This window comes from Paramacrobiotus metropolitanus, unplaced genomic scaffold (genome assembly GCF_019649055.1).
Source record: "Paramacrobiotus metropolitanus isolate TYO unplaced genomic scaffold, Prichtersi_v1.0 Parri_scaffold0000010, whole genome shotgun sequence".
Classification (NCBI taxonomy): domain Eukaryota; kingdom Metazoa; phylum Tardigrada; class Eutardigrada; order Parachela; family Macrobiotidae; genus Paramacrobiotus; species Paramacrobiotus metropolitanus.
This window is the reverse complement of record NW_026570230.1, coordinates 1,640,100-1,650,750: the sequence shown is the minus strand read 5'-3', so window position 1 is coordinate 1,650,750 and position 10,651 is coordinate 1,640,100. Positions and strand designations below refer to the sequence as shown.

At 40.4% G+C, this 10,651-nt stretch overlaps 1 protein-coding gene across 1 annotated transcript; it reads left to right on the top strand.

Annotated features, from left to right (window-relative positions):
- Positions 1-482: 482 nt before the first annotated feature.
- LOC129583213 (rho GTPase-activating protein 17-like) lies at positions 483-9,702 on the top strand. The gene is made up of 15 exons (XM_055474911.1): positions 483-1,069; positions 1,139-1,283; positions 2,620-2,702; positions 2,785-2,893; positions 4,058-4,134; positions 4,209-4,320; positions 4,884-4,952; positions 5,030-5,111; positions 5,209-5,333; positions 6,022-6,227; positions 6,577-6,657; positions 7,738-7,854; positions 8,012-8,097; positions 8,415-8,541; positions 8,604-9,702. The coding sequence occupies exons 1-15, from the start codon at positions 1,014-1,016 to the stop codon at positions 9,100-9,102; spliced, it is 1,974 nt and encodes a 657-aa protein (XP_055330886.1). The 5' UTR covers positions 483-1,013; the 3' UTR covers positions 9,103-9,702.
- Positions 9,703-10,651: the final 949 nt, after the last annotated feature.

The window sequence follows — 10,651 nt, the reverse complement described above, 5'->3', positions numbered from 1 at the left end:
GGAAGCGCGTGGGAACAGGGAAGCGGCGTTTCAGTTTTCCGGTCAGTGCGATTCGGCAGAGTTTACACGCGGTCACGGCATGATCGGATGCGGTAGGATTGAGGGCTCAGGCCTGTGTGAAATACCGTGGCTTCAGCGTAAGGGGCGTGGCCAAGTGCGTGTTTTCGTAAAATGCGTACGAAAGCGTTGCGTGGGGGGCGGTTTCGTTATGGGCCGGTCTAATTTCGGTTAGCCGAATCAACCGCACACTTGCCATCTGCGCCTCGTTTGCTCCACAAATTGATTAAAAATACCATTCAATGTTTTTCTTAATCTAAAAAATTTATAGTGCAAAGTTTTTCGTGGCATTCAAAAAACATCTTTTCTTGTCAATTTTGGATTTTCGGTATACGTTCTGCAGATTTAAAGGGCAGAAGTACCGACAGTAACAAGTTACTAACAACCTATATCACGAGGCCTAGTACAGGGAAGGTATGCTGGCCGGGTGTTGCTCATTCTCGGTTGCGGTGTATGCAAATGAAAAAATCAACCATCCAAACATACGGTCTGTGCGAACATGATCATTGGTTGTGCGTCGGGCCGACTTTGCCTCATTTTCCACTTGATTGTCGTCTATTCTTTGATACCAAGCATAAATGCATAATCATATCACCTATTGCCGAAAAATGAATTCGGTAGCTGTGTTTTCTGACCTATTTTCACACAACAAGGCGATCTGATTGCAGTGTAGCGCGTGAAATTGTCCAGTAGCGTCATACAGGGAAAAGTTTCTCGTACTGTGCCGATGGAGCGTGTTATCGTCGCTGGTCTTTGCACAGAAGTGATCGCTACGGATTTTATCGTAATGTATCAAAAATCGTTTGTTTAAACTTGCCAGCGCGCCATCCCGCAATCGATAGTTTGATTTTGATGGTGTCCTTAGCCCCTTTGGGCTATTTTTATTCCTGTACCAGATAATTTGGATTTATTGGATTGTTGTGTGTTCGTATCGTAATTCGTAATCAATTTCCACCATGAATCGACGCTTGCGGATGGAACTGAACCGCATGGTTCAGCTGGGTCTGGGAAGGTGTGATAATAGCATAATTATGCGGTTTATGTTTGCGTCCGAGGGGGATTTATCGGTTTGCACGTTTAGGGGCGAAAAAAGCGAGCTGCTGGACAAAGATGTGGAGGAGTGTAATACCATTCTGCTGGCCATGCAGGAAACATGTCAGACGTACATGAAAAAACTGAAAGAAGGCATTCCCAACTACGCCGCCGGGGATGCGCAAAAACGCCAGGTACGAGCAGAAAAAAATCATTAGTGATTTTCATAGAAGTAAAAAAGTATCAGTAAATGTAAACACTGCAATGGCCTTTGGCAGTTTGGAATTGGGCTCCGTAATCGCGCTGGGTAATAATTTGATTGTAATCGCTCTGCACGTGCGTCTAGCGTATTTGTGCTGGTTTAGGCGTTTTTGTTTTTTTCGGTGGAATATTTATTGTGTATTTTATCAAATGGAAATTAGGCTCTGCAGTGTGGAGTGTTGTGTGTGCGGTGTTTGAGTGGGGGAGAGTGTGGTGGGGTTGAAGTTTTTCGCGGGATGTGTGTGATGGCGAGATGCGCAGTGGCAGTGAGTGTGCTCGTAAAAACAGTTGATCGATCGACGCGCAAATTTGCTCCCTACGTATCCTATTGATGTGTACAGACGGCTTCCTGGTGGCTGGCAGCGTTTTAACTTGGGGCTTTTATGTCTTTGAGCTAATTTGATTTTTTCCGTTAAGCTGTGCGGAAACCCACTGCAAGCATTAAGGCCAATTACATTATTATTACATCGGCTAAACATTTTAATAATCACACTTTCTCCTTGATAAAAGGCATTGATCCATTGCTGTTGCAATTTGTAGCAGTATCTAATTGGCCATAGTTCTTGTTTTATGATATCTTAATCATAATAATAGTAGAAAGATTATGATATCAAAATTTTAAAATAGCTGGATTGCATTAGCACCCAAAGTTAATGGCAGACTTTGTACAATAGTTAATATTTTAATTTATCGTAATTTATAGGTATTGCATAATGTATATACAGTTTGCTTTCCCTAGTTTGTGGTTGTTTGCAAATTGTTTCATTTTACACTCATCATCAGTATATATTGTACTTTGGCATATTATTCCTGTATGAGTTCAAATTTTTCTGCTGTAAACCTCACCGTAGATTGCTTTTAATCAGTTTTCCGACTTTACCTGACCGAATGATATGAGAAAATGTGCTGTAGCGATATTACGGAATAATTCTGTTGAAATTCGTGAGCAAAACTCCTGAATTGTGGCACTACTAACCGCTTGACGACCCGTCTGTTATGGTAAAAATTACTGTTTCTGTTACTCTGTACAAGGGCATTTACTGCATTTTTGCACACACACATTAAAGGAACATGAATTTCACTTTCCGGTCATATTTCCGGTCACTTTCACATGTGTTTTGTTAGAGTTAATGATTGACTCCTGGAAAATACAGATCTGTTAGAAACTATATTTTCATGACAAAGATGTTACAACTTACACGTGATAAATGAAGCATTTTTTGTGACATCTAACTTTGTAACATCTCATTCTTGGTGTTTTTTTTGCAGAAAAAACTACCGGAATATATATTCGCACAAGCCATCAAAGACCTGGCCAAGAGGCTATCGGAGCATTACGCTGATAATCTGAAGTATGACTTTTTGTTGCATGTTGTGCGAAGACACAACGAGTTTTTGTGTTGCTACTTGTTGTGCATTTTGCTATTCATCTAGCAAACTACTCACTTCACTGGTGGAAATTGATGAGCTGCTGGCTAAAGAGCAGATTTCCTATGAAGTTCAAGTGGATGAGCACGTTATCAAGCCCCTTACAGACCTTGACGTAAGTCTAATTAACCGAATAATTGGATTTTTTCTTGTCGTGCTCGTGCTTGTTTTGAGACAGTTATTTACGCTTGACCGTTTGCTTATTCCTTAAAATTACTTTTAAAATATTTTAGCTGTTGTTTTATCGTTGCATTCGCTCAGGTTAAAATTATGGTGGCGTTAAAAGATATCGTGTTCGATAAAAAAATATGATCGAAACTATGACAAATTTTCGTATTATTCATCCTACGTGATAGCTTTATCGGATTTTTAATGTTTTGACTGGACCGTTTTATAGCGAAAATCAATAAACAGATGCGCGACAGTTTTCACTAGGTATGGGGATAATAGAAGCGCCGTTTGCTTTGCCATTTTGATGGGTTTACTTTAAGTTTTCCGCGTTTGTAACGTGATAATGTGAAATTTAGCGTGCATGTTTTCTTTGCAAATATTTTCTTTTATTTTTAGCGACAAAAATGCACAAATATTAGGTTAAATTGAAGTTATTGAACCGATTTTCCCGACGGGCGTTATGCGATTCCTTTCGACGGCTACTTTAGTTTTATACGCTCAGAGAATATATTTTTCCATCGGGAATATTATCCTAAAATACATATCTTACGGTTTCTGACAATTACACATAATTAATAGCATCAGAATATTATCGCTTCTTTTTTTATAGTTTAGGAGATCTTATTTTGCAAATTGTGAGACATTTTACTGCAAGTCTGTTTCTGTTCTGTAAGTTGTAGTTCTGAAAAACTGTTCAAAACAATACTAATGTTAATTCTGGCTCACTCTGTCAGTGATGTAAGTTCGCAACATAATTTTTCGTAATGATAGTGATTATTTCGCATTATACGGCTAAATGGTTTTGCATTTCTTATAATTATGGAATAGGAAATCGCTGAATACTGTTTAATTTGGATGTGATTTGTGATTGACTTGTTGTTGATGTTGCAAAAATGATCGCAGTAGTAGTCAATCGGGTCAACACGGCATTAGTATTGCGTTTTCCGCCATCCGTCGATGGGGCTGACTAATCGGACAGGAAGAGAGATAGAGAGACGTGGTCCGTGCGTTTCTTGATATGTAGAGAAAAAGTAGCGGTTCCAGCAATTAGACACGTGCCTCGATCGATAGACGCACTGCAACACTGACTGACTATTTTTGCACATAGGGCGAGTATAAAAAGATTGCCAGTCGGAGAAAGGAGTTGAAGAATAAATCGGAGGAAATGGATGCTGCAAAGCGCAAGTAAGGAAGACTGTGCGACTGACTGTGGATGGTGTTGCCAATAATACGGTCGGGGGCTTGTTTTTCGCGCGTAGATATAACAGCGCCATACGGCAATCGTCTGTCCCGACGGAAACCAATGCGGCCAAAATACAGCAAATGAAGGATGAGCTAGATGAGATTACCAAACAAGCTGAACACTTGAGAGTGAGTTTGATCAGTATAAAATATTTTAAGAAACTTTGGAAAAACATAATGCAAATCGGAAACGATGATTAGCTTTGCTAAAATTTGACGACTGTTTGTATGTTTCCTGAACTGGAAGGTTTTTGTAATTTTAAATCAGTTAAACCTACAAATTTTTGTTTAAAATTAGCCAGGTATGAAATAAATTGTGCCTTACCGGTTAAATGCTACTTAATATAATAGATCTTTACACATCAAATTAAAGATATGCGACAACTGACTTGTGTTGAAAATCAAAGTGTACGACTTCTAGTGCATCTAAATCCTAAATATTAATTGCAAATCGAAATGCTCCTTTGTAAATTCTGAATATTTATTAGTTCGCAGCGATTTTGATTTGTTTTCTGATCCTGCAAAAGACGTTTCTGTTTTATCTGGATAGAATGGGATATTGTGTTACAGTTCATAGTTTCTGAACAAAATTTGCACTGCATACAGACTGCATGCTTTTTATACTTCGGGGCGATTAGCCGATATTTAAGTTGTTCGATTTGATAAGTGCATTGCATTGTTGCATCTTGAAGGATGTTCTGAAGACGGAAATTTTCGTGATGATGTCCCGTGAAGGCGAAATGTCGGATATCCTGATGAAGGTAGGCAATTTGCATTCAGCAGTGCCCGAAAGAGAGTGGCCGACATATCTCTTGGCATGTCGTCCATGTTGTTGCAGCACATTCAACTGAAAACCGATTACCATCGACAAGCGCTGCGGATATTTGAGTCATTACAGCCGGAAATGCAGAGTATTCACGGTTGGTGACTGTTCGGGAAGCTGTCAGGCGCATCATAGGCCGCTATTGTCCATATGGATGTCACAACGCTGTGTTCATGTTATTGTTGTTGTTGCAGACACCACCGTACGACCGGTGTTTCACACTGTGCTGCGTGATGATCTGCGACGGACGCGGAGGAAGATTGCATCGGTCCTCGAGTTCTGTGCAGTATATCTCTATCAGAATTCGCTAAACGAAGAGGTAGGAAAACAGTTTTAAATGCATTAAATTTTAGTTCAATGTTTTCGCTTCTGCTGGTTTGTATTGTATTAGTTGACTTTTCAGTAATTGTACAATTTTTAGTACAGTAATGGTACTGTAATTTTATTCGCCATTTAGTTTGCATAACAATTGGCCGGCTCTGGCAGACATTTATTAAAATATTTAAAAATTGGACAATTCAATGCTCACCGTCAGCTGTGAATATGAACCTGATTCGTCATCCGCTTTGGTTATTTTGGTTAGCGATAAAATTAGTTGAAATGCTGGAGATTCCAATGTCATTTGCCGATAATTAATGAATCGCGCTCGGGGTAATAGATAGGTTAATCGCTGCAACAAGCGAGCCGGTATCTGTGAGCGGTTTTGTAACTGAATTGATTGAGATGTCCGAGATGCAGTCCGTGCACTAAAAATAGCGAACGTTCCGAAAATGTTGTCTTTGATAGGGTGAATGATTGGGAAGAATGTTTCCACAGTAATGTTTGTTCGGAATCTTCAGGGTTAATCATTTTAACGCGCATGCTTAGCTCATTTAACTATGGCTATCCGGATGCTGAAGCTCTGATATTTCATTAATTATTGTATTCGTAATTCGTTGCTGATTGAAGTCTGATTTATATGTTGTGTAATTAAATTGCATATTAATTTTATCGTTGCCCATTTCCAGGGTTTGTTCCGTGTGGCTGGCAGTACGAGTAAAGTGAAAATGATGAAAGCGGTCTTCGATATGGGTAACGACACTCCCGTGCAGTCGACTGTAATCAGCGAAGCGGATCATCACAATGTGGCCAGTACCCTCAAATCATACTTGCGCGAGCTTCCGGACCCACTGACGTGTGGGGTATTGTATTCCGAGTGGATGAGTGCTATCAAGTATACAGTCACTTTTACCTTAATTTGTTGTATTTTGTAAAAAGTAATTTGGTAAAAAATTTGGTGTTGACATTCTACGCATATACCCATATTCGGTTGGTTTGCTTGAAAAGTTTTCGCATAAGATTGTACTGTAATAAGTGTAATTCAAAATTAGGAAAGGATTTTTTGCGTGGAATTATTGATAACATAATAACCTTTTACTTTTGAAATATTGTGTTGGCAGTTGGATCCCGTAAGGTTTTTTTTTATCGAAAATATATGTAAATGACCTTTTTTCCGGATGGTTAAGTTCTTTTGTAAATGGCAGCGGCAGTGTTTTTGGAAACTTATCATTTGTGTTATATAGGGTCGAAGATCCCGATGAGCGCAGTAAAGCACTGACGCGTGTTATTAGCAAGTTACCAGCGGAAAATTACGACAACTTAAGGTATGTGTAACGCTTTGTCGCCACGACCGAGTTGAGCGTCAACATTTGTTTAGTCGGAATTTCTCACCAAAACAGTCAAGTGGCTGATACTATCTTATTAACGTACTTATTCACCTGATGTAATTCCAAGTGGGCGCATGTTTTAACCGGTAAATAAGACGCTTTGTCGACATAAAATGCTAATGAGTTCATCTCCAGTTTCATTGTGTTTGACTATGAGAAAACTAGTTAGGCTGTCATACTTATGACAAGAAAACTTTAACAAAATTCGGTAACTCTTGCCATTTGACTTATTTGAGAACTTTCATTCTTTTTAATATTATTCTAATTACACTACATTTTTAATTACATGCAGTTGCTTAAACTCAAGATCAGATAGCATGCCAACAAAACCTACAATGAATAATTTCGGTAAGCTTTGGCTGCCAACAAACAGTCTGTTTCGATGCCTATTACTTCTCGGCTAGCGCAAAACGAAAATATTTATTATGCTCGTAGGTGCAGTACTAATGTTGTAACTTGTTATTGTAAAGATTACTTTTACAACTACCATTATAATAAAAGGGCCAAAAGATGTTATGTATTAAAAACTTCAAAATTGTTGGTGTTAACATAAATGGGGTTAACCGTTAAATATTGCCCTTTATGAATGAAATACGTATTGGCATTACAAATGTGTTGTATGTTTTACATGTACAGTACACCATTCTGACGGTGAGCAATCGCTATAACACCTGCAGACTTTTTTATGTGAATGTTTTGTGGTAACTGGGTATGCATGACTTTTCTTCATACATTTTTGTAACAAAGTGGATTTGATTAGAGGCGTCATGGTTCAGTTCAATAAGGACAATTAAAATGGTTCTTTGAAAATACCTTTATTAAATTTTATTGTTTGTTGAATTGAGTTTTAATAACATACGAGTACTGCAAGTTGATGCACTCGTACATACTTGACTTTTTAAGGTTTGCATAGAGGCGTATATCTTGTAGTCAGTGGAACGGTTTCGCCCACTTTGCGAACAATCTAGTTAATATGAGTAGTAAGGATAACTCTTTATTATTGATTGTTGTTTTTAGTTACCTTGTGAAGTTCTTGGCAGCTGTAGCCAGTCGATCGGATCGAAATAAAATGACGCCCAGCAATCTGGCGATTGTAATGTCGCCCAATTTGTTCTGGGACACGGACGCCGATAGGTATTTATTTACAACACGCACCGTACGCAACTTGTATGCTAATGATTTAGAAAATTTCATTGCTGTACTTATTTTTCTGTGGCTATGGTATCTGCTTTGTATATCTGCATAATAATATCACGTTGCACTATTTCACGGTTACGGGATTGTTTTGCAGGACGGGATTTGATATGGCAGCTACAAATTTGCAGCACGCAATCGTAGAAACATTGATTACGAACCAAAAAGATTTCTTCCCTGGTGGTAAGTCTCGCGTCCTTTCATCCCAGCTGTTTGTGTGCATAAGTTTTGGCAGCATAAGAAATTAAGTTTTTTTCGGAAATTTTTTAAAGAATCTTGCTTATTGCGATATTTTGTTCAATCGTTTTAGATCGTATTAGTAGATTTTACTTTTTGTATAAATTTCTGCGCTTTTAACCAGATTATGAATATTGAAACTTGTGAAATATACTGCGGTAATCACCATTTTAGAATTCGCGATTGAGTACAGTAAATTAATAATGTTTTATTTTTCACGTAGATAACTGAAATTTTCTTAACCTCGTCCTTTTTCTTTACAGACTTCGATCCTAGTCCAAGCACAAGTACGAACTCCAAATTTCTATCAGCAAAAGACACCTCCTCCCTTGATCTCTCGGGCGGATCGGAATCCGGCGGATCTCCCCGTCCTACCACCCCGCCCGACCAGTAAGCGTCGCTTTTCATTTTCCCGCATCGTCCTTAATGACAAGGATCCCGTGTTTTTGTAGCCCACCCAGTCCTAAACCACCCCCGAAATCAACCGCACCCGCCAAAACCAAAAAAGCCCCAGCCCCGCCCAACATCCCGCGGCGCACGGAGAACCTCCCCACCACGCCCGACACCACCGCCCCCCGACCAGTCCCGGCTGAACCAACTCCACCACCACCCGCCTCCGCCCCCAAAGCGGAACGCCCCGAGATCAGTAAACTGTACCCGGATATTTCGCAGTACGCCGATGACCCGAGTCCGCCGGTATTAGCCGGCCTGGAGCCGACGGTGCACCCGGTGGCCTACAGCCCGTCCATCTCCATTACCACGCACCCGGAGTTCGGTGTGGCGAAGGACTACGGGGTGCCTAAAACAGCGCCGTCGCCCCTACCCGCCACCCGGCGAAAGAACACCTCCGGGAGTGACGCGACACGCCCGGGGAGTAGTGCCGGGATGGCGCCGTTGGTGCGCATGTCCAGCGGGGATGCCATCAGTGATAAGAGTATAAGACGACGGTGAAGAGTGGGGTGGTGCAGCAGCAGGGCTCCGTGGAGGAGAAGACCAGCAGTCTGACGTCCACGGCCAAGATCCAGCTGCAGTCGCCGTCCGGGGGGCGGGCCATTGATGTGGTGGATGGGCGGGATTATGTGGGGAAGGAGTCCGCTTCCGGCAGTGATAATGGCCCGCCGTCAATCAACGGGTATGAGGGTGAAAATGGCGCCAAGACCGGCAAGCCGCCGCTGCCTCCCAAGAGGAATTTTACCGAGAGTTCGTATTTGTAAGTTTTATTACGTTTTCGTTTTTGCGATACGGTTTTTCTGCGTTTGTTGTTATACTGCGTGATTGTGGCATCTAGAAGGTGATGCAGCTTTTGGTACGGTTTATAAAGCTGGTGGTTTTATGTGTAGAGATGAGATGTAAAAAATGGCTTTGATTCGGGGAAAAATGCGTTTTCTTTTGAAACTTATATGAAATTTTTTGGCGCTGTGATTCTTTACAGTTTCTTTTGTTTTTTTTGTATACTCGATTATTGATGATTTGATTTGTTACATATATGTACGAATTTCTGTAGACTTTAGATTATGTACGCGGTTGGTCACAATTAAAGACCTGCATGTACACTGATTACCGTGTTCAGTCACTTCAGTTTGATCTTCATTAGAATTGATAATGCACTTAACAATGCACAATGTGTTGTTAAGCGAGCGTTGTTGTTGTGTTGTAAGAGAAGCAAAGCATAATTCCCACGATGCCGAATATCTGCATAAGTGGGACTGTTATAACGTCTGAAAAATTGAGATTTTGTCAGTCAGTAGTCCAGACGAGATTACTTGAAAGCTTTTTTCAACCCCGATATGCTGTAGTGGTGCGCCAACTGATTTTCTGTAATGTCATAGAAAGTAGCTCTCGTTTGTCAAGGACGCTTTTCTAGCCAGCGAAAATGCCGTAATTCTTAAAAGGGAACACAATACTTATCTGTAAGTATTTTCGTTGATCGTCATCCTTTCGAGCATATTTCCGCTTACAGTATCATTAATTTTTTTATTTCACTCCGGACAGAACCCATTCAAAGCAGCGTCATTTCACAAAACCGTACAAACTCAGTATTATGCAGAATTGTGCAATAAAAGTAAGTATAATAATTTGCGAATCTACTATCTGCTGTAGCTTCGAAGTAACTCACAATCAGCTGTACTTCGTAATACCGCCGGTAAACTTATGTGGAAGTAGATGAACATACTGTAATACCATTAAGGGGCGAATGGCTCAGATGTCTCTTTGGAGCTGCATGACATTTAATGCTTTACTAAACAGCGTGCTATGTTAATACAGCTGCGCGGGATATGGATTACGTACCTCACAAAATAAAACATGGACGTACAGAGTATATTTTTTGAAAACGTATACCGAAAATCCATGGCACTGTAAAGTGTAGAGCGCGCCAGCCTTGACATTGAATGATCCAATGATGTATTTTTTTATTACCGGTGTTTGCTCAGCGTTGCAGCTGATGCTTTCCGGCTTTTAAAGGCCCTTTTTTTACTGCTTCCTGTAGAATCAAGACACT